This window comes from Podarcis muralis, chromosome 4, assembly GCF_964188315.1.
Source record: "Podarcis muralis chromosome 4, rPodMur119.hap1.1, whole genome shotgun sequence".
Taxonomy (NCBI): Eukaryota; Metazoa; Chordata; class Lepidosauria; order Squamata; family Lacertidae; genus Podarcis; species Podarcis muralis.
The window spans coordinates 84,955,596-84,980,078 of record NC_135658.1 but is presented as its reverse complement, the minus strand read 5'-3'; the positions used below and the strand labels follow the sequence as shown (position 1 = coordinate 84,980,078).

The window sequence follows — 24,483 nt, the reverse complement described above, 5'->3', positions numbered from 1 at the left end:
CTAGTGTCAATAAAATTGACATTTGTGTAACAAGCTCTGGCTTTCTCTCAGATTTTCCTGAGCATCTGCATAGCCTGGAATTGTGGGTAAATTTATTTCATTGAGGCATATATATATATCTACAGGCAAGTATCCCATTTGCTCTGCATAATTTGCTTTGGTGCTGATAAAGATGATGAGATAAATATGAAACTTGCTAGTGCAGCTCAAAAATCTATACACTATTTAGGTCCTGCTGAAAAACAAATTGATCATAATCTCTCTGAATTTTTGATGCTGTGCTATATTCTACTGGGGCTTCCAAGATAAATTTCAGATGAAACTTCTTGATATGTTTGTAATAAAGAGCCTATCATTTGTGCGTGAACATGATGGGTTATTGTTAGCTATACTAGCTGACAGCTTATTTGTTTCCCTAAATTAAGATGCTTTTGTAAAGCATGAAGGAAGATTAAAGGGTTGCAGAAATATGTGGTTGGAAATATACAGTGAATGTGAGCTTGATGACTACTTTATGTCAAAAAGAAATGGTAGGCTTCATCCAAGAAAAGAGGAAAGCATTTAAAGCCCTTTCGGGCCATTGTCTTTCACGTAGCCACCAAAGTGTGCAATTGTCCATTTTCACGCTTTTTTGTACACTTTTCTTAGGCTTAACAACAGCGAACATTTTGAAGTGGTCCTTCCACATGCTTTTTAAAAAATAACATCTGTTGTATCAATGTAATGCTAGCATTTCAACCCCAAAACAGTCAGAGGAGCGTGGAATAACTTGACAAGGTACACTGTGCATATTTATGTTGTACGTAGCAAGAGGGCTTGAGTAGTTTGCTCCCTTTGTTCTAGATGTGACATTGACATAGAAAATCACTTTCCTCCTCTAGATTCTGCTTTTTCTAATGCTTATTCTGTTAGCACCCTGTGAAATAATTTTAATCAGTTGCATTTCTGGAGTTTAAGTTTGTAGGAGGGTGAATAAAACGCCAGTTAACTATAGGGTAACTCTCTCTGTTTCTACATTTATTATGTACTAAAACTAATAGTAGAGCACAGAGAAAATTTACAGCTTTGACAATGTCCTCTTTGGACAGTATTACTCTCTCCCACACAACTTGACTGCTTCTTAAACATCTCCTATTTTTTTCTGATTACAGGATTTCCCCAACCATCTGAACTGAATCCCACCCCTATCCCCATTCGTTTCTATTTAGATTAAGTGATGAGGAAGACAATGAATTTTCAAATAAAAATGTGGGGCGAGGATAGAGCAGGACACTTTGCTTGTATCTTTGTGGGGGTTGGAGTTCAGTGAGAAAAAATGTCTCTGTTTCTTTGGGTGCTGCTAATTGGGTATTAGTACTAGTGGATGATAAAAACTATACATTTTGAATTTGTAGTGATAGCTGCAAGCTTTATCTTTTTTTTGAGCTGGCTGCAGATCGGACAGTTTTATTGCCTACTGGAGCTAAGACCAAGGTCCTTTGACCGTAAGGCCCAATTCAAAGTTATGGAGATGAGCAGGTCTTAGCCTCCGATTCATGTGCTCCCCCATTTGTGTGCAAGAGGAGGAGGTTTAAAACTTCCCGTCATGGCTTTGAACAAAATGTAGTTTCCTCTTGTGCCTGGATGCAGGAAACGGTGACTGGTTTTACCTATGGTTAATTGGTTAATCTGGGATCTGAAACCAGGATTTGATCCCGGTTTGCTTCAACTAACTTGAAAAAGCCAGTTCCTATAGTCAGATATAGTGGGAAGCTGGTTTGCTTAAAACTAACAACAGAAGCGTGAAAACTTCTTCCTTTTGTTCATGAAGGGGGAGATGGCGCAACAATAGTTTATTGTGGCATCTGAAATGTGTGAGTGGAATAAGATCTAACAACAGAAGCTCATACACCCCACAAAGCTGCCTCTCTAAAGCTGTTCTAACTTGATTCATCACATGCTAGGAAAGAAGCAGATGCTAAAGCAAGACGACATTCTTCTTTCTTCACTGCTGTAATACAATGCGAATCTTACTCAAGTCCGTTCTCCATACGCATTAAATAGGCAGATTAGCTCTTCAGATACCTAGTAGCTGGATTTAACTAGCTGGAACCATCTCATTTACATAGGCTGAGTTTCTTGGCTAGAATTCTCATATATGCTAGAAAGTCATATTTCTAAATTGTTCTGAATTTTACTCTGTTGTTCCTTCAGCAGGCTCTCTCACTGGCAGCCCCCACCTTTCAGAACTGTCCATCAATTCCCAAGGCGGACCAGCTATGACAAATGCAACGTTGTCTCCTAATTTGAGTCCTGATAACAGGCAAGCTTCTCCATTAGTCAGTCCTCTGATGAATGACCAAACTGGTGTCCGCACTGATGATGAAGAGGAAGTCAGGAGGAAGGTACTTGGTGCTCTTACCGTTTTGGTTACGATATCTGGCATGTCTAAAACACATAGGATCATGTGTTGGACAGATTCAGTCCAACCAGTCCAACCAACCTCCATTTTTTATACAAGGGACTAGCATATGCTTAACAGAGCATAAGTGTCTGCTACTGATTTTTTTTTTAACACTTAACAGATCTAAAGGGCTCAAGCAGTGATCTTTCAAAGTCACTGGTCTGCTGGGAAGCGAGCCTTTGATTTGCGGCATGTGTTCTACCATGGAGAGACGGCATTTCCTTTCCACAAATGACTTCTCTTTCCTTTTTTAACTTAAAAAAAACAATCTGAAAAATAAATTCCTGTTACCACAAAGTAGGTGATGCAATGAATTTGTGTGGTCAGATTGATACAGTGATTCACAAGTATAGGAGGCCACATCTACCACAAATATTGTCCATCTACCTCTGATGTTGAACTACACCGTCAGCAGATCCATGTGGTTCATTCAGCTCTTGATGCACTGTATCAGTCAGACCAAGGGTGTCTGCTTGTATCTGAATGCTTCCCCATAGATGCAAAGAAAAGCTTTCTGTACATGTTAGGGAACAGGGTTCCTATCTTCTCCTACACACCCCAAATCCTTTGGATTCAATGCCTTTCTCTTCATATTACCACCTCACTAGGTCCCCTTTGCCTGATGCTGCTTACACCCACACCGATAACATCCAACTCCCTGCTCTCCTGTATTTCTTTCTGCTCTTGCTCTCAGTCGCAAGGCACGATTAGGCAGCTCTTAGCCTTGATTGTTCTAATGGAGCACACAGCAGGGTTCAGCTGCCTTCCTCGACAAGGCAGGCAAAGTGCATGAAGAATGAAGTCAAAAGCCTGGAAGCTGATTTTCCATTCCACGTGTTGGGTGGTTGGCTGACTGTACAGCTGATTTGAGCTTTTTCCTTGCACTTTGTAGACAGCCAAATCACAATACATCCACGTTTGACAAGGCCCCTTTGACAGCCATCACAATGAAGAAAACCTGGGCTGCAATCCTGCTTTGTGCTTACTAGAGAGCAAGTGCCAGTCAACTCTTGATTACTTCTGCCTAAGCTTGCTTAGAAATGCTCCAATGTTGGCTGCAGGGTGTGCTTAGCACATCACTGATCGGTGGATGGAGGCAGGGCAATAAAAAGTTGTTGTGCTGCCTGGAAGAGTTTATGTCTTTAGGATAAGGTAGCAGAACACCACACCAATAATAATAATAATAATAATAATAATTTTTATTTATATCCCGCCCTCCCCAGCCGAAGCCGGGCTCAGGGCGGCTAACAACAATAAAATAGTACAGCATTCTAAAATCATTTCATTATAAAATTAATTCAACTCAAATTGATGGCAACCATTAGGCTAAAGTTCTGTGAAGATTGCCAAAGGAGGGAGTCAGGCTGTGCCCTGACCAAAGGCCTGTCTTGCAGGCCCTGCGGAAAGATGTCAGGTCCCGCAGGGCCCTAGTCTCTTGTGACAGAGTGTTCCACCAGATTGGAGCCACAGCCGAAAAAGCCCTGGCTCTGGTTGAGGCCAGCCTAACCTCTCTGTGGCCTGGGACCTTCAGGATGTTTTTGTTTGAAGACCGTAAGTTCCTCTGTGGGACATACCAGAAGAGGCAGTCCCGTAGGTACGAGGGTCCTAGGCCGTATAGGGCTTTAAAGGTTAAAACCAGCACCTTAAACCTGATCCTGTACCCCACCAGGAGCCAGTGCAGCTGGTATAGTTGAATGCAATTTCTTTATATGTAAGGCTCAGAGCTTTCCTTTGCCATTTGTGAATCACGAAATTCATTAGGTTTCTCGGAGGTATGACGTGTACTTCTTGCCTTGTTTGGAATATGGATATGAAGTCATTCTTGGTCAATTACCGCATGGAGTGCTAACTGTCCTGCATGCAAACAGTTCTTGCCCATATTTACATACATGGAGGACGCAGTATATGCCCCCTATTGTATCCTAATACTGAAAATACTAGGTACATATAAGCCAAAAACAAATCTTGATCAATTCCTGATTACTTCTCTCCTCCCCTCCCCTGAGTCACTCCTTCATACAGAAAGAGAAAGCACATAGAGATATATTTTTTGCTTTTCCACAGGGTTCAGACAAATGTCACATCCAGGAGAATTAAAATGGAACTTCTGACATTTGCATGATTTTACATGGTACCCCCCCAAAAAAAAAATCCCCAAAATTCCATCAGAAAACTCTTATCAGAACAAAGCTTGCAGTAGCAGACTGCCCAGTAAAAACCACAGCTCCAGTGCTTTTCAGCACCACAAAAATGACTCAGGGCATAGATCCTCATGGATCTTTGGATCTTCTTGATTCTTTTTTTTTTACATAGGATGACAACAGATCCAGGAAATTACAGGAGCCATCCATGGGCATGGGAGTTTCTTACTATTTCGTGGTGGTTTTGAGAGGGTCCTTTGACAAATCATGTTCTCACAAACCCTGCGTTGGAAGCTCCATGACCATAAAAAGTTATCCTCAAATCTTTAATTAAAATTTCATATTTCTCCAGTGAAAATAGGGACATCCTAGGGCTTCTCTAAATCAGGAATGTCCTTGGAAAATAGGGACACTTGGGGTTCTGCAGCCGCTGTGTTCAGTTGTTTAAACTTGTTAACGTTTTTGTGGTGTACTATGATTTACTGTATATTTTGTTGTACAGCACCTTTTTTTGTATGAGAGAGCAGTCTAAAACCATTTTTAATAAATACATAGCAGCTAAAAAAAATCATATTTCTGAAAATATACAGTGGTACCTCAGGTTAAGAACTTAATTCATTCTGGAGGTCTGTTCTTAACCTGAAACTATTCTTAACCTGAAGCACCACTTTAGCTAATGGGGCCTCCTGCTGCCGCCGCGCCGCCAGAGCAAGATTTCTGTTCTCATCCTGAAGCAAAGTTCTTAACCTGAAGCACTATTTCTGGGTTAGCGGAGTCTGTAACCTGAAGCGTATGTAACCTGAAGCGTATGTAACCCGAGGTACCACTGTATACGTTGGGCAAGGTTTTTCCAAAATTCTCTGAATTATAATTCTCTGAATTATAATAGGCCCACTCTTTCTTCCTTATTATTTTTCTTCAATTTGTGAACTTACTCTTTGGGTAAAGACCAAAACCTATGTTTCTTTCTTTCTGTTTTCAGAGGTTTCCAACTGACAAAGCATACTTCATTGCTAAAGAAGTTTCCACCACAGAACGAACTTACCTGAAAGACCTTGAAGTTATCACGTCGGTATGTTTGCTTTTGCATTACAGACACAGCCATGAGCTTTTCTGGACAAAACTTAACTTAAGGGATTCTAGGTGGTTGTGCCTTCCCTCCCTCGCAACCCTCTTCTTGTGGTAGGGGGGGAAATACCAAAAATTAATTGATATATTTTGCTCAGTACCTTCTCCCTACTGGATAGGGAATATGTGAGGCAATGGCCGGCTCCTGATCTCCCCCACTTTGAGTGGCCTCTCCTCATCAAGTCACTTTTCTCATCCAATGAGTGACAAGAATTTCTATGCAGCAAGCCAATCAGAAGTGAAATTTTACAATCCTTTAACACAGTAAAAAGAACCCAGCTTTTCTTGGCCACCAACATATACATGCCATTTTAAACTTAACCCCTTCATATAACGCCGCCACCCCCAAATCAGTAAACTCTTAAACATTTTATACATTCTCAATAAACACATTCTAGAAGCTAATTTGGGACGCGAGTGGCGCTGTGGGTTAAACCACAGAGCCTAGGACTTGCCGATCAGAAGGTTGGCGGTTCGAATCCCCGCGACAGGGTGAGTTCCCGTTGCTCAGTCCCTGCTCCTGCCAACCTAGCAGTTCGAAAACACGCCAAAGTGCAAGTAGATACATAGGTACCACTCTGGCGGGAAGTTAAACGGTGTTTCCGTGTGCTGCTCTGTTTCGCCAGAAGCGGCTTAGTCATGCTGGCCACATGACCTGGAAGCTGTACGCCGGCTCCCTCGGCCAATAAAGCAAGATGAGCGCCGCAACCCCAGAGTCGGTCACGACTCGACCAAATGGTCAGGGGTCCTTTTACCTTTACTAGAAGCTAATTTACTTTTTTTATAAGGTGTGCTGTGTCTTTTTCTCCGTTATATATAGCACCCTTTGGCTGAGCTAAGATGCAAATTTGTGATGTGATATTGCTGAGGAGAGTCATTCACCAAGCAGAACCTATTCTCTCTTAGCCCCATGGAAAGGCTGTGCTACTCAGCAGACTTGGTCCCAAAGGTGACCTGCCTTATTGCTTTTCTTGGTCTTTCTAGTGGTTCCAGAGCACAGTTAGCAAGGAAGACTGCATGCCAGAAGCACTGAAGAATCTCATCTTTTCCAACTTTGAACCTTTGCACAAATTTCACACCAACTTTTTAAAGGAAATAGAGCAGCGGCTTGCCCTGTGGTAAGCAGTTTTGTTTGTTTTTTAATTAACGTTCCTTTTCCGTGCTAAATAGGTTCATGTTCTGTTATGCCTCTCTTCACGTCAGAATGGGTTGGCTGTCAGCTCCAGCAAGAAGAGCGTTACAAATCTTCGGGTGCACCTAGAAGTGATGCAGGAGATCCTTGATTGCATAAAAAGATTAATAAGGGGGGAGGGGCACTGACTGGATTTATATATTCTTTTTTCCAGTTCCAAATCCTCTCACACTGTAAATGTACAAATAAATGAATAAAATCGGAAGGTTTTCTTCCACATGGCAAAAAGCAAACCAGATCATAGGGTGGAGAATCAATCTTTGAGTGAGAATACAGCATGTGGAAGAAAGGATTAAGCCCTGCACTGCCAGGTTCATTGTCCCAATCTGATCTCCTCCAACCCAAAGCTGCTATAAATTTTCTTATTCCCTGTAGGAGATCTTTATCAGATATCCTGCACTGCTTCTCTTTGTGCCTTTAGATGTTGCATTCTAACCTGTTCAGTTAAAAGAACTTATCCACTTGTTTGCCTAAATATACCCTTTTCTCATTCATCTTTTGTAAGTTTGCTTTGCCTGTGGAGTGGAATAGGGGCATAAAAGGTTATGATCTGCTTCTGCTGAGTCGGGTCTCCTTCCCCAAACTATTTTCTATCAGAGGAATCATAGAATCATAGAGTTGGAATAGACCACAAGGGCCATCGAGTCCAACCCCCTGCCAAGCAGGAAACACCATCAGAGCACTCCTGACATATGGTTGTCAAGCCTCTGCTTAAAGACCTCCAAAGAAGGAGACTCCACCACACTCCTTGGCAGCAAATTCCACTGTCGAACAGCTCTTACTGTCAGGAAGTTCTTCCTAATGTTTAGGTAGAATCTTCTTTCTTGTAGTTTGGATCCATTGCTCCGTGTCCACTTCTCTGGAGCAGCAGAAAACAACCTTTCTCCCTCCTCTGTATGACATCCTTTTATATATTTGAACATGGCTATCATATCACCCCTTAACCTCCTCTTCTCCAGGCTAAACATGCCCAGCTCCCTTAGCTGTTCCTCATAAGGCATCGTTTCCAGGTACTCCAGGTGAGGTCTGACCAGAGCAGAATACAGTGGCACTATTACTTCCCTTGATCTAGATGCTATACTCCCATTGATGCAGCCCAGAATTGCATTGGCTTTTTTAGCTGCCGCGTCACACTGTTTGCTCATGTCAAGTTTGTGGTCAACCAAGACTCCTAGATCCTTTTCACATGTACTGCTCTCAAGCTAGGTGTCCCCCATCTTGTATTTGTGCCACCTCAATGCCGTGCTCAGCTTCTCGAATATCTTGCTGTAACTGACACCCCATTATATTTTCAGTTCACCTGATGCTTCTTCCACCTCTGTCCATCTTTTACTTCCCCCCCCCCCCAGGCCTGATCTACCACTTCATCAGAATGAAATGTAGATTGCTGGGAGGCCATATTTTTAGTGCTCCCCTGTTCTTAAAATACTCTGGGGTTCCAAGCCCTTTGAAAATCCGGATTGGGGGAGAATATCAGGGATATGTGAGTTAATGTCATGTGAATGGTTTGGTGTAGGACAGCTGTAGAAAAGCCTTTGTTTCCCTTCCATCTTTTAACACACCCACCCCAGTTGTGATACAGGTATATCACAAAGCTGGATCGCCTTGATTTGTTCAAGATTTGTCTCTCTACCTAGTACAGATGAATGGTAGCAAAACTTAATGTTATGTTTTATTTTCTCTCTTTTGTGTGATGTTTACCAGGAGTAAAATAATGAGATCCAAGCATTAGAAGATTGTAGTGCTAAAGCTTTTGTCTCACTGAAATTAGTGGAACCACCTAGAACAAGCTGCAAAGCTTTATAAAATAATAAAATAGAACATCAATCATGGCTGAAAACATTCATTCATTTGATTAATCAGTAAAATGGGTTCATCTAGATCATAAGATGTGGGCTGCTGAGTTCAAAGCCCCTTAAATTATTTCCAGAACTGATTTTGTTGAACCTGTACATCTTTTAATTCAGACGAATTTATTTTACAAATACATAATAGTGGCCTGCATGCCCAAAATGTTACCTACATTGCATAGTAGCCTTTAAAAGGTACTGTTATTTTAATTACTTGTTTATTGTATTGGTTGAAAACAAGACAGTTAATCAGCCAGCGGGGCAGAGGGACACACCTGTTAGCTTTAGGAGAAATAAAATAACACTTAGTCAGAGAGACATGCCACTTGCAAGAAATGTTCATCAAAGGAGACATTTCTTTGCTGGCAGAAATCTAATCAATGATCTGAGCATGTTCAGAATTCTATCATTCTTCGGAACCTTTATTCTTTTGCCTCTGGTATCGCTGTGCAATAGGAGAAGCTGGTTGACCTCATTTCGGAAGTGAATTGTAATAGGAGGGAACTGTAATCGTGCAATCAGACCTGACGAGCGCTAATCAATTTAATTTTGCTTTAATCAGTCACTCGAAACAAAAGCAAAACAAAGGATTGGAGAAGTCTAGTATTTATGGAAGCAAAACATTAGGACGCCAAACACAAGTGTTTAAGTCTGTAGATGTTCTCCTTGGGGAATATTTCTCCTAAACATTCCTCCTCCAGAACAATGCTGTAAAGGATACTTCCCCTTGTTTCTGAATTAATGCTTTTGCAGCACCACTGAAAGCTAAGTACAAAACAGAGGATTTGCTCTCTCCTCTATCATGAATGCTGTTGAGAATGTGTTTAGATTATGTCTCAACTCCCATCCCCATTGTACCCAAGGAAAGATCAGAAGTGACCCTGCCTTCCTTAGTCCCCTCACAGCAAGTAGATGAGCAACCAAATCAGTTGTTTGCTTATTGGATGCCGTGACAGAAAGGGAATTGTATTCAGAACAAGGTCTGCAGCTAAAGAATTGTATGTGTGGTACTCATAGGATCTCCCAGGATCATTTATTTCAACTTGCAGCATTGCAGTAGGATTCAAGCTTTCCAGATTTAAAATGCACCTCCTCTTTGCTGATCTCCTAAATTTGCCTGCATTCTTGTCTGTACCCCGTCAGATGGGTGGGGTAATAATCATTATCATCATCATCATCATCTCCAAAGTGACATAAGCAAGTAAAGCTCTTTTTTTTTTTTTTTGTATGTCATAGTCTACTTTTACAGATAGGTAGCCGTGTTGGTCTGCCATAGTCAAAACAAAAAAAATTCCTTCCAGTTAGTTCTTGGTATGAGCTTTCGTGTGCATGCACACTTCTTCTGAAAGAAAGCTCATACCAAGAACTAACTTAGTTGGTCTTTAAGGTGCTACTGGAAGGAATTTTTTTTTGTATAGTCTACTTTGTCAGTAGACAAAAAAATGCTGTCAACTTTACTCAGACAAGCCCCTTTGCAAGTTAGACAGCTTTTTGTAAATATGCAGTGACATAAAGTGGCAGGTAAGACGATGAATTTTACTTCAACAACCTTGGCAAAATATTTATTCAATATATTACTGAAAGAAAGTTGTTTCACAGAGAAGATACCCACTTCTGATGCCTCACACGCCATTTCTATAGCAAAGGTGTCCATTTTCTGAAGAAGAAAAAAATAGATTTCATAGCAGGAGTAGGCTAAACTTAATAAAATTTATGAATGTGTGCCTGATTGTGTTGGTTGTACTAATGTGTAATTTCATTTAGTGGTGACATAGTTTATCAACGAGTTAGCTCTCATAATCCACAAAGGATTTCCCAAGTATTAGGAAAGAAGAGCTGCTGATAGATGAGGGTTTGTGATTTAGATTAACCGTAGCCATATGCTACAGCGATATAAAGGAGGACCCTGCAGTTATCATACTTCTGAGTCTGGTTCTGCTGAGACCTGGTTGGATTCCCTTGCAAGAATGTGGAGTACAGTCTGGTCTTTTCAGCAGTCCCAGACAGCAAGCCTCGATAGATCCCACCAACTTCTGCAGTCTTTAGTACGGTGTAATAAATACCTATCCAGAAATGATATTTTGCTGTTACATAGTCCCGAGTGAAAATTCAAAACTAGGGCAATGGCGGGTAGATAAAAACTGTCTCCGAAGCAAGGTTTTTTTGACGTGTTCGTTTGACAGATGTGATCCATTTGCCAGGCATTGGTTTGTAAGCCTTCCAAAACCACAACGTACAACATGGTGCCACAGCCTTGCCGAAAGGCCCACAAAGTAACAAAAGCTATATTTAAACCTCCCACCATAGCTGTCAAGTATCCCCAAGCATAGTTTGAAATTGTGTTCCATTAAAATGTTGTGTTCCTTGGAGATTGTCGGGGTCCGATGATGAAAAGGAAGGCAAACTGCTTAGCAGACCACTTTTCCATAATTTCCCATTTTCCCTCTATAATATGTGGCCAGGTGACTTCTTACCTGTCAGTACCACCTTGTATGAACAGTGTGCAGCCTAGAATGTTTTCATTGACAGTATGCAGGGATGGGATTATATAGCAGGTGGTTTTTTCCTTCTAAAACCATTGCTCTGTCTTCTATCCCAGTATTGGCAGCAGCTACCTAAGGTCTCAGGCAAAGATGATGATGATGATGATGATGATTTATTTATACCCCGCCCATCTGGCAGGGTTTCCCCAGCCACTCTGGGCAGCCTCCAACAGAATATTAAAATACAATAATCTATTAAACATTAAAAGCTTCCCTAAACAGGGCTGCCTTCAGATGTCTTCTAAAAGTCTGGTAGTTGTTTTCCTCTTTGACATCTGGTGGGAGGGCGTTCCACTGGGCGGGTGCCGCTACCGAGAAGGCCCTCTGTCTGGTTTTCTGTAGCTTGGCTTCTCACAGCGAGGGAACCGCCAGAAGGCCCTCGGTACTGGACCTCAGTGTCCAGGTAGAACGATAGGGGTGGAGACGCTTCTTCAAGTATACTGGGCCGAGGCCATTTAGGGCTTTAAAGGTCAGCACCAACACTTTGAATTGTGCTCGGAAACATACTATTACTCATGAGATCCTTTCAACATGGCGGGTTGTAGCCAACATTGCACAAGCAGAAGGTAGCTCGTGCAACCTGTAGTCCAACGCTTCTGCAGCTCTTAGTACCCTCTCCTGGAAAACTTTTTGGATGACCAAGACAGCAGCAAATGGGTAGAGTCTACTGAACATTCTGAACTATCTTTTTTGGGGGGGAAATCACCTGAAATAAGGAATCACGTGACAGTAGTACAATATTCCTCTGCCTGATTTTAGGCACACACACACACCAAATTTCCACACCATATGCCACATCCCAGAATGTTCATTAGCCCCTTCCCAGATGGTCCGATGTTCAGAGGGTTGGAGGATATCAGTAGTATGGGAAAGGAAAGAGAGGCCGCTCAAATTGTTTCCTGCATGTGCAACATTGGCTGGAACCCAGAGATTAGATTTGGAGATTGGAGTTTGATGCGAAGGATAAAACGTTATTCCTGAGTTATGCACACTTTTTCTGTGGTGGCACCTACAGGTTTGCAGCTTACAGATTCCTCCTCTTCTACTGTTGGTATTAAGCTTCAGCAATCTGATAGCCAAATCATCTCATCAACTTCTTAAATCCCCCTAGATCTTTAATGTAGACAATATATTTAAACCTCTGAGCAGGAGATCGATTACCAGAAGGGATTCAGCTCTAAGGTCAAAGAAGCCCTTTTTAAAAAGAGAGGTGGAATGGTGCCAGAAGGAGCTAATGGTTTTTATAAGATTAGTCCCCACTGTGTGATTCTAGCTAATCCTGATTTATTAAAAACAGAGGCAATAAGAGGCAGATCTGGTGACTTATCAGAATCGGCTAACCGTTTAAGGAACCTTTTCCCTACCTATAGTGAGTAATTTGGAAATATTTTTGTTTTGCTATTCCATCCCTGTTAAACCCTCCCTTCCCACATTGTGCCCTTGAGCAGATAGACAGATTAATAAATATCTCAGATGGTAGGCTTACTCTTTCAATTGATCACTGATCTTTAATGAATTATTCCCTCTATTGGCATCTGTAATTTTCTTCATCAATAGTCAAAGAAGAAAAAACTGAAAGGAATTAAATTCTAATGTACTCTAATGTACTCCTTAATCATTGGCATAGTAAATATCTAGAAAACCTGGCGTTTAGTAGTGTTACTCAGGAGAGTAAACTCTATTTGGTGGCGATCAAACAGAAACGAAATCAGTTTTCCTTTACAATGCCTTTACACATTGCTTGCTGGGCGTGAGCCAAATGTGATAAGTAGTATTGAGCTGAATAGCAGAAATAATAAGAGGCAGGACAAAGTTTGCACTCCTTTTTATATTTTGTAAAAGGGGATAAAAATGAAACGCTTTCTACTAAGCTTTTTTGAAACAAAAACAAAAAAATTAGCTGAGACCAAAAGGCTTGTTTCTTTATTTAATGCCATTTTTATTCTGCCACAAAATAGAGAAGTTGTAAAGATTTGAACTGCTATGTTTTCTTTGACCAGTACTTCAGTTTACAAATAGACTTGCAGAAATATAAGTGTATTATACTGAGCATACTCAGCTGTACAACATATTAACCTAAGATTTCACCAATCGTCTGCCTGACAACTCGAGTGAATATGCCTTGGAAATAATGTGGTTGGCAGAGCTGGAGCTTGTAGTAGGACTTGTTTAGCTTATTTTATAAATTCTTATATATAATATAATGGTTCTTGCTTCCTCTGACTTATTCCTAAATATTACCGGAGGCGGAAGCCTGTTTTACCAGTGATAAGATTTGCTTACTCTTAAGGATGTGCTTTCATGGATGGTGGCATCTCCCAGCCTGATGCCCAGCAGCAGTTGTTGGACTGTAACTCCAGCTTGAGGGTACAAGGTGATGAGAGCAAGAGACTCTTAATCTCAGGATTGTGGGTTCGATCCCTGCATTGGGCAAAAGATTCCTGCATTTCAGTAGGTTGGACTAGATGACCCTCGTACCCCCTTCCAACTCTACAAGTCTATCTGTAAACATCTGAAGGTTGGGATCCTGCTGCATTCAGTTAAAGGACACAATTGTCCATCATGAATGCTGAACCACAGCACTTTAAAGTCTAGCCAGATTTTAAGGGAGGAATTCAACATTTCACTCTTATTCTGTCAGCACAAACTTTTCTGCATGCGAGATGGGATGACCCCCATTCCCCCCTGTGTGCTGTTCTGGGAGTTTCCTGACCCTCTAGCACAGATTTTAGGGAGTAGACCAGTGGAAGCGCTGGTACTGCCCCCTAGCACACTGGGTTAGTTGAATCCGGGCCTTAGTCACTCTCATTTTCACAATGATAAGCCATTCATTTGCTTCCACTTTTAGAGGTTTATTCTCTACCTGTAATGGCAACAGTGGTTGTCTGTGTTGAGCAGGTATTCCGTGTAGTGTTTTGTCTGTGGTGGGGGAAATTACCGTATTTTTTGCTCTATAAGACTCACTTTTTCCCTCCTAAAAAGTAAGGCTGCACAGCTATCCCAGAAGCCAGAACAGCAAGAGGGATTGCTGCTTTCACTGCGCAGCGATTCCCTCTTGCTGTTCTGGCTTCTGAGATGCAGAATATTTTTTTTCTTGTTTTCCTCCTCCAAAAACTAGGTGTGTCTTGTGGTCTGGTGCGTCTTATAGAGCGAAAAATATGGTAACCTTTTGCACCAGACGTATTTTTTCCTCCAGCCCTATATTTGTGCAAAGTGAGTTAAGCCCTTCCTTAGAATGAGTTGATTTGTAGGGTTGCCTGTGCCCAAAAGGGATAGGGGTAGTCACCCTATGAATATATTTTCCAAATCAGTGGAGCCAAATCGATACTAAGGCTTTCTTCTGTTAGGAATATTTCTCCTTTCTTTCAGATTTAATTAGCCAGAAGCACAAGTATGGAATTGTCTCTGCAGCAGGGCACCCTGCCCGTTCTATAGTAGTGGGGATGCAGAAAACTTAATTTGCTAAGACTTCCTCTCTTGGCATTTTTAAGGAATGTTCAAAGGAGGCCTCAGACCGGCATTTCTGCTCATGGACATAGAATTGTTTGAGATGGTGAATGATTTCAATATGGGCTTAAAGCTGTTTTTAAGAAAGAGCAATATGATCTAGTCCTGGAAGCCGTATTCTTGTTTCATATTCACCCTTTTTCTGTTTTTTGCGCTTTTTTTGTTGTGCATTCAAATAGCCATTACTTTCGTTGTGCATTCATAGGTAATAGAAACTCTTTAGTCGTTCTATAATACCAAGTAAGTAGGCCACTGGGAAACCTCTCTGGAGACAGCGCTTGCAAACTGTTGTTTATTGTGTTCTGGCAAGCTGTACCAGTCCAGGGGAATGTGTTAACCCCAAACTCATAACAATTTATAGGTCTGTCTTGGGAGGTTTTGACTGAAAGCAAGGTCAGTAACAAACTGCAGTTTTGTTTCTCTGGCCTGTGATTTAAATTTTATGTTTCGCATGAGGAAATCCTGTGCGTTAAGATTTATCCTAGATTATTATTTATTTTTTTGCACAGCGAGTTCTTTATTCTAATGCAATAGTTTTCCCAGGCAGGCTAAAACACCGCAGGGGGGTTTACTAGTTTTTATCCATTGCGCTGAACAATAAGCTGACTGAAAATAATGAGGCAAGTAAAATATGTAGAGTGATTTTTATCTCCTTGCAGTCTCTGCAAATAAGCCTTGCTAGTTGCATATACTGTATAACCTGTTTGCCAGATTAGCCTCACCAGCTGTAGAAAGCCAGATTGTTCCTTCCATTTTTACTGTGCATGTCTACCTAGGGTTTATTTCCAAGCAAGTGTGTGTATATAGGGATAGGACATACTTCTGAGTAGTCATACATAGAACAGAACTAGTAGAATTGAATTTGCACATAAGAAATCCCACTTTTGGCATGAATGAATTTTTTTAAAAGGAGGTCATGAATACATTTCCTCCTAGCATTCTCTCCCTCTCTAAAAAGACTGTTTGTGATTGATTTCTAAGGCCATGGCTCATTACTTAACCTAGGCTGGATGTGGTCTGTTTCGTCTTCATTAGAGTCTGAAATAAGAAGACAAAGCTTGACCTCAAGGGGCTTCTTAACGTTTTAATATACAAAGACTCGGCTGTGTTCCCCTTAATTCAGTGGCTGCATTAAGGAAGTTCACAGTGGGGGCGGGGAATTCCCCTGTCCCATTGTCCTCTCAGCAGTCACCAGTGCCCCTTTCCACATTGTTCAGGGATCATAGAATTGTAGAGTTGGAAGGGACCCTGAGGGTCATCTAGTCCAACCCCCCGCAATGCAGGAATCTCAACTAAAGCATCCATGGCAGATGGCCATCCAACCTCTGCTTAAAAACGTCCAATGGACCACCACCTTCAAAGAGAGTCTGTTCCACTCTCTTCCTGATGCTTAGTTGGAATCTCCTGTCTTGTAACTTGAATCCATTGGGTCACATCCTAGCCCTCCGGAGTAGGAGACAAGGAGCTTGCTCCATCTTCCATGAGACATTCCTTTAGATATTTGAAGATAGCTATCTTATCTCTTCTCAGCTTCCTCTTGTCCAGGCTAAACTCCCTCATAAGGCTTGGTTTCCAGACTCTTGATCATCTTGATCACCCTTCTCTGCACACATTCCAGCTTGTCAATAACCTTCTTAAATTGTGGTGCCCAGAACTGGACGCTGGATTCCAGGTGTGGTCTGACCAAGGCAGAATAGAGCAGTACTATTACTTCCCTTGATTGGGGCACTATACTTCTGTTGATGCAACCTAGAAGAACATTAACTCTTCTTTGCTGCTGCATCACACCGATGACTCATGTTAAGCCTGTGGTCTACTAAGACTCCTAGGTCCTTTTCACATGTACTACTTGCAAGCTGGGTGTCCCCCATCTTATATCTGTGCAGCTGATTCTTCCTGCCACAGTGTTACATGCCAATGTGTTGTTGTTCCTCTGAGGTTGTATTTACCTAATTTTAAAGACCTGCTAAGGAACAGATTGTTGTTGTTATGTCCTCATACGTTAAACCATATAAATCAAAGAAAATGTACTTCCTTTCCCCCCTATGACTGTACATAGTAAGCAAATAAATAATAAACTCAGTTGGACTTGTGTATGAGTAGACATGTGCAAGACTGTGATGCAAGTGAACTTCTCTTGGAGTTAACTATACCGTGGTACCTCGGGTGCAGACACTTCAGGTTACAGACACTTCAAGTTACAGACTCCACTAACCCAGAAATAGTACCTCGGGTTAAGAACTTTGCTTCAGGATGAGAACAGAAATCGGGTAGCGGTGGCACGGCGGCAGCGGAAGGCCCCATTAACTAAAGTGGTGCTTCAGGTGAAGAACAGTTTCAGTTTAAGAACGGACCTCCAGCACGAATTAAGTTCTTTTCTTTTTTTAATATAATATTTATTAAAGTTTCAAACCAAATTACAATAATACAAAAAAGAAATAAAAAAAGAAAATACAAAAAACAGAAAAAATAGAATAACAATTAAAAACAAATCAGTCTTTCCATATCTTGTCTTTCGTTCACTTGTTTCCCTGACCTCCTCACACCTCCCTTTTTTGCATTCCAGTTCAGTTAATTAATTCAGCAAATCCTTTCCCTCTTTGTTCTTATCTTAATCCTTTATCTTAGTATATTATTACTTCAAATTCCCATCTATTAACAATCCATTTTTACATAGACCTTAATAACATTGCTGCTAAAACCACTTAACTTCATTCCAACATCATTCTAACATTCATTAATTTTGCAATATTTCTGTAAATAGTCTTTAAATTTCTTCCAATCTTCTTCCACCGACTCTTCTCCCTGGTCTCGGATTCTGCCGGTCATCTCCGCCAGTTCCATATAGTCCATCACCTTCATCTGCCATTCTTCCAGTGTGGGTAGATCTTGTGTCTTCCAATACTTTGCAGCACGAATTAAGTTCTTAACCCGAGGTACCACTGTACTCACCAAAAGCAACAGCATCAGCAACCTGGAATAAGCTTTTCTCACTTTAACAATCAGGTACACTTTGTGCTAACGCTTCAGAGCACGTTAAAGTCATAATACAGGAGTACTTAGAGCGTTTTTACCTGGGTGCAAAGCACCACACGTTATCTCAGTATTCCTTACCCCCCCCCAAAAAAATAAATCCTGTAAAATAAACTCGGAAGAGTGGTCTTGAAGGCATCAAAGCTAAAATGTCTGTCTCTCGGTGCCAATTGAATGAGAGGCCAGCTGGGCACCATGTGTGCAAGTAACTCTGAGCGCCTTGGAGGAACAGCTGGGTGTCAGCACAAGAAATAGTAACAGTAAGCTAGTATTCTTTCTGCAGATGCCCAGCCACTATATTTCATCTTGCTTATTTTATCTCAGAGGCCCATTTGATGAAGATTGGTTTCTGAAATCTGAGTTGATTAAAGAAGGTAGTTAAAAGAATTCCTAGGTTGTAAAAACAATTATTGGGTTTTTATCATCTTTGATCCCCTCTGCTTCATCTGTCTTCTTCCTGTGTTTGGAGATCAGTTTTCTTGTAAAGATGATGCAGATTCCTTATGGCTTCCTATCGACTAGAGCAACAAGTGGTGATCAGATGTTTTGCCTTGGGCTTTATCCTTTTCTGTTCTGGTCTCCATTTTCATGTCAGGACAAGAGCGATATTCCCTTACCAGGAAAAATGCCATAATTCAGTCATTCTGCATGTTATTTCAGGATTGCCTTCTGTTTTGAAGGGGCTGTGTGTAAATTAGATTTTGTTTTTCCTTATTGTAGTTTGGAACGCATGACCCTTTTGAGCCATTGTTTGAACTAATGCAACCTTTGGGTGTAGTCCTGCAGTCAAGGAGACTAAGGGGCAGAATTACCGTATTTTTCGCTCCATAAGGCGCACTGGACCATAGGGCGCACCTACCATATTTTTCGCTCTATTGGACGCAGTTTTTCCCCTCCAAAAATTGAGGGAGGGAGAGGCTGCATGGGGCTAAAGGGGAAGCCAAAACAGCGAGCGGGATCCATCCTGCTCGCTGCCTTGGCTTGTGCCATAGCCGCGCGCAACCCCTCCGGCAGGGAGAAGTTGTGCGCAGCCTGTACGCTGCTCTTCGGGGCGGGGGGGATTTCCCCCCTTGATTTCCCCCCCTAAAAACTGGGTGCGTCCTATGGTCCGGTGCGCCCTATGGTGCGAAAAATATGGTAGTTTTTAGGGGGGGAATTAAGGGGGAAAAAATCTTATTCCCCCCCCCCCCAGCCCCAAAGAGCAAAGAAGCCAAGACTGCGAGCAGGATCCATCCCGCTGGCTGTCTTCGCTTCCTCTTTAGCCGCCTGCAAGCTCTCCAGCTGGGAAAACTTTGCACAGCCATCCCCAAGCTAGAGCAGCGCTCCATCTTGCTGTTCTGGCTTCGGGGATAGCCTTTGAAGCCTCCACAGGGCAGCGGGGTGCCTTCACCCCGCTGCCCTGCGGAAGCTTTGCACAGCTAACCCCAAGCTAGAACAGCGCTCCGTCTCCCTGTTCTGGCTTTGGGCTTAGCCGCGCAGCCTGCATTCGCTCTATAGGACGCACACACATTTCCCCTTAATTTTTGGAGGGGGGAAAGTGCGTCCTATAGAGCGAAAAATACGGTACTTCAGCATGTCAGCATCCAACAATTTCTCCTTCCCTCTGACCTCAGCAGGCAACCTACTTGCACTCAGAGTAAAACTAGGAAATCGATTCAGTCGCAGCAAAGGTGTGTAGTGGTAAAATGACCTTTGCTGCAACTGAATGGTCACATCATCATTCTTATATGTACAGCTGCTCAGAGCTTTTCCCAAAATCTGAATCCTCCTTATATTCAAAGCTTAATTTCTGGCTAATCTTTATGTTGATTTCTACAGGACCAGCTTAAGATTTTTTTTTTTTCCTTAGCAAAAAGGGGGGGAAAGAAAAGTCAATACAGGTATTTATTCTTTACTGCTCTCCCAGTGTAATAAAATTAGCATTGAATATTGAGATGCCGATAAGTGGAGAGTGGAATTATTGCTATAAAGCATAGCTTCTAGTGTTCACAGGCAAATTGCTATATGTTGCTATATTTCTTATAGCATCATCATTTTTTGTTGGTTTTGGGTCCCGTTTTGGGGCCTTTTATACCACATTTTGATAAAAATTAAATTTTACCTTGTTTTTTGAGAGGTATAGCATCATTGTATGCTTCTATTTGAGTAGAATAGCCTTTGGCAGAGTCAGGGATAATGTCCGTAGCAATAATGTTGGTAGAGAAAATAAGGGTGTATTCAACGAATTATTGCTCATAGTAGACCCACCGGAATTGACAGGCATAAATTACTAATTTCAATGGGTCTACACTGCATAAAACTTAGTTGAATGCCACACATCGTTTTAAACATATTTTCTCACAAAATTTGCATTTCTAAATATATTTTCTGTCAGAACTGCATTTCATCTAAGAAATACATGCATTTTAATGAATCGTAACACTTTTTTGAGCTGAAAACCTACCTCACAGAATTTGGGGAGGTGCAAATTCTGAAGGATAACCGTTTTTGTTCAGATCTGCACATTAGTCTGGAAGGTGTGAACCGGATCATTCTTAAAATCCCACTTAATGCTGAAACAGGGTGTGACAGACTTATGAATGAACATATTGCAAAGTGACATGGATTAGAAAGAGACAGATCCACCCACCCCATGGTCAGGCTAGCCTCTCCTGGCAATTGCGCACACTTCCGTAGGCAGCTCCACCTCATATGTTTATAAGTGGAGCTGAAGCAAATGCCAAGCTTGTGACATTAATTACATTTTTAAAAAGAAAACCATGCAATATTAATGTCTTTATTGTAGCACAAACTGGTCTTTCAGGGAGAATTTTTTTTTTTTTTTTAGCTTTGTTCTGTTCTGCAGACAGTGGTACCTCAGGTTAAGTCCTCAATTCGTTCTGGAGGTCCGTTCTTAACCTGAAACTGTTCTTAACCTGAAGCACCACTTTAGCTAATGGGGCCTCCTGCTGCCACCGCACCGCTGGAGCACAATTTCTGTTCTCATCCTGAAGCAAAGTTCTTAACCCGAGGTAATATTTCTGGGTTAGCGGCGTATGTAACCTGAAGCGTATGTAACCTGAAGCTTATATAACCCGAGGTACCACTGTATTGAGGTCTGAGAGCATTTGACGATAAAGCTGGAAGATGCAGCTGTCTGGGGTATAATATAATGATAAAATGTAAGATACAGCAATCTGGCTTCACTGGTCCACTAATATGAAATAGTTTAGCATCTTCTTTTGGAAACCCTTTTTTAAAATTCTTGTTGAGCAGAGATAATTCAGTGGTTGATTCTCTCTGCGATATTTGTTTTTCCTCTTACGCTTCTCGAGCTAGAAAATAATACACATGAGGCCTGTGTAATAAGGATGCTGAATGCAAATGCATGCTCACCCAGAAGAATTGTCTCAATAGCATTATTCTTTTATCTTAAAAGGTTGTGGATTCAGGAGGCTTTCTTTTTCCACCCCCCTCCAGTTGTCAGCCCTTGTAGCTTTCAAAACGATGCATTTGCCCTTTTGTCTTCAAAACTTTGTAGTTTGCAAAGTTCATGGCCTCGGCACTGTCAGAAACGCAAGCTGTTGCAAAGGAAGAATGTACCTCGTGTGGGAATTAACAGCACATTAATAAGACTCCCAAATAGCAGCACAGAGCAATGTTGGGTTTTGTTTTTTTTTGTTTTTAATGTAGAAAATCCTTTTTCTCTTTGAGTGATGATACGGTTATAATGCTTGACTGACATGGGATAATTCTGTTGTTGGCAGGGAAGGCCGCTCTAATGCCCACTTGAAAGGAGATTACCAAAGAATTGGGGACGTTATGCTGAAGAACATCCAGAATATGAAGGTATGAATTATGCACAGCCTTCAAACCCTTGTGTGGGTCATATGGGACCAGTTTATGCATGCATGCACACACAGGCGTTCATGCAGCCTTGCTTGCTTGCTTGCTTGCTTGCTTGCTTGCTTGCTTGCTTGCTGGCTTGCTCTCTTTTTGAACAACAACATCACACAGTCCCTGCTGTATTTCTTGGAAAAACTTAATAGGTTCCCTTCTACAGTTATGTCTAGTTGGCTCAAGTAGACACGGCTAGTGTCGGTGTGAACAACCAGCCGTGGAAGAGCTGGAACATACAGTGGATGCAGTGCGGTCAATATAATTGTCTTAGACATAAGCGTATAGCAAAGTGATTGGAAGGCGAAAAGGGTTGAATAAGAGAGGACATTTTGGTCTTCTTGGTGACAAATCAGACCCGTAAGACCATATTAGACTTAGCTAGCTTCCTAGTTCTGGGCCAGATCCCCTATGATGGATCGCCAGCATGATTTAGAATGATGAAGGTGAAATAGTAGGGGACTGTGAACCCCCAACATTGTAAAAGGATATGATCATTTTTTGTAGTAAGTGTGTATAGTTTTTATCATCATGATAATTGCAAAAGATATTGGATCTTTCAGTGGATTGTGCCTTTCATCGTATTTTTTATTATTATACCGTTGTATGATTGGCTAAGCAATAAAAATTTGTGATTTGTGCTGCAATTGCTCACTGAAACAAAAACAAGTCAATGAATTTCTGAGCAATTAGAGTGGAGCTTCTGCAGCTGAAAACTATGGGTTGTCTAAAGCCCAAGTCATTATAGAAACAATAGTTATTAAAATTTGTAGGTCACCTCTTTGCCATAAGGTTTTCAAACACACAGAGGTAAGTTTTTAATGTATTTCTTTTTCCTGTAAGCAGAAGCATAGGATCACCAATTCAAAGCTGGTTTGGAAATGGTATCATAAGGGTCAGTTTTTTGAGATGCAGAACCCAAGATCTTTATATGAAAGCACCATTTGTTTGTGCTTCTGGTCCACACATGCATGGAGGTAAATAAGTTTGGAGGCTACTTGAGCAGCATCCAACTGCAACCACAAGGAAGTTAACTGGGTGGAAAAAGCTACTGAGGCAATATTCAAGTCTGGGCTTGCTCCATCAGTTTGTGGAGTGCTCTTTTATCCATGACACTCCAAGCTCTCCCTAGCCTTTGCTGATGGATAGCACACAGGGCGTACAAAACTGTTGTTTTTCCAAGGCTGACCATAACATTTAATTTGAACATTACAACCCCATGTGTTTGCTGCTGTAATAACCTCCACATGGTAAGTGTATTATTCAAAAGCTTCCCATCTCAAGAGGTTGGGGAAAATTCCACAAAGCATCGCCAAACCAGTGTCCAAGGTGGTCAGAGATGTTTGGGCCCAAGTTCCTCACAGCCTTTCCGAAAGTGAGTATTGTTGGGACACTGAGCATTCCATAGGGAGGATGTCACAACAGAGAAGTGACCAGGCAGATCTTTGAAGGCACTCAGAGCAGAAACTCATTGGATTTGTACCAGCAGAGGAAGACTGATGTAGGGCTAGGAGTTCCCTAAGAGATCCGTGGTGTCAATCAGAGGTAATGAACCTGTGGTCTCTTGTCTGCTGCTGGACCACAGCTCCCGTTAGCCCTGCCCATTGCCTGCAGGGTCTGGGGCTGATGGGTGTTGCAAATCCAATACCACTTGAAGAGCTACAAGTTCTCTATCCCTGGTCTAAACCTTTTACATTGCCGGCATGAAAACAAGAAAGAAGTAGTAGTGGTATTCAGTATGGCAACAACATGGCGCTACTCCTTTTCAATCTCACATGCAGTTTATTGTCAGTCTACCTAGTTCCTGAGATCACTATCAGAGATGTTCCTCCAGATACTTTCACCTTTTGAGCTAAAGCACATGGCAACCAGGGACAGAGTTTTTGTGGCACCCCACCTCAAGCAACTCCGACCTTGTTTCAAGCAAAGAATAATGACTACGTCTCTCCCCCACCCCTTTCTCTCTCTAGCAACTGACGGTTCATTTGCGGAAGCACACCGAGGTCCTGGTTGAGCTGGAGAATGGGATCAAGAATTCTCGAAAGCTGGAAACCCTATGCAGAGACTTTGAGTTGCAGAAAGTCTGTTATCTGCCCCTCAACACCTTCCTTCTCAGGCCTCTGCACAGACTTATGCACTACAAGCAGATAATGGAAAGGCTCTGTAAACATTATCCACCGAATCATGTGGACTTCAGGGACTCCAGAGGTGAGTTGGGTATTGGAGGAAATCTCCCTCGATTAGCAGATCCATACCTCTTACCTCCTAAGGACATATTGCATGCAGATGTGTGTGACTGAATCCCGACAGCCCTTTATTTTATTTTTTATTCTGTGGCTTTAGGAGGAGGTGATCTAGAGTAGAAAGAGGGGGTGGGATTAAGCAGTAACCTGCTGTGCTGTGTCACCAATCTAAGGTATGTTTAGCCTGCAAAAGAGGAGACTAGGAGGAGATGTGATAGCAACCTTCAGATATCTCAAGGGCTGTCATATGGAAGAGGGAACAAGCTTGTTTTCTCCTGCTCTGGAGGGTAGGACTCGAACCAGTGGCATTGAGGTTCTGACTAAACATCAGAAAAAACCTAAGAGCTGTTGGACGGTGGAATGGTCTCCCTTGGGAGGTGGTGGACTCTTCTTCCTTGGAGGTTTTTAAGCAGAGGTTGGATGGCCATCTGTCATGGATGCCTTCACTGAGATTCCTGCATTTCAGGGGGTTGGACCAGAACTCTATGATTCTATGAAATTGGCTTCTGCAGAAGCTGCTTCTTGAG

The 24,483-nt window shown here is 41.9% G+C and overlaps 1 protein-coding gene across 9 annotated transcripts in view; it reads left to right on the top strand.

Annotated features, from left to right (window-relative positions):
* Positions 1 to 24,483, top strand: part of FARP1 (FERM, ARH/RhoGEF and pleckstrin domain protein 1) — a 183,461-nt gene that overhangs the window by 144,421 nt on the left and 14,557 nt on the right. For 7 of the 9 annotated variants that reach the window (XM_077927705.1, XM_077927709.1, XM_077927710.1 and 4 more), the window contains exons 14-18: positions 2,194 to 2,384; positions 5,567 to 5,656; positions 6,697 to 6,830; positions 21,584 to 21,665; positions 23,684 to 23,921. In XM_077927705.1, the coding sequence (XP_077783831.1) occupies positions 2,194 to 2,384; positions 5,567 to 5,656; positions 6,697 to 6,830; positions 21,584 to 21,665; positions 23,684 to 23,921 (735 nt within the window). The remainder of the gene's footprint in view (positions 1 to 2,193; positions 2,385 to 5,566; positions 5,657 to 6,696; positions 6,831 to 21,583; positions 21,666 to 23,683; positions 23,922 to 24,483) is intronic. The other 2 variants (XM_077927711.1, XM_077927708.1) reach the window with 1 other exon arrangement.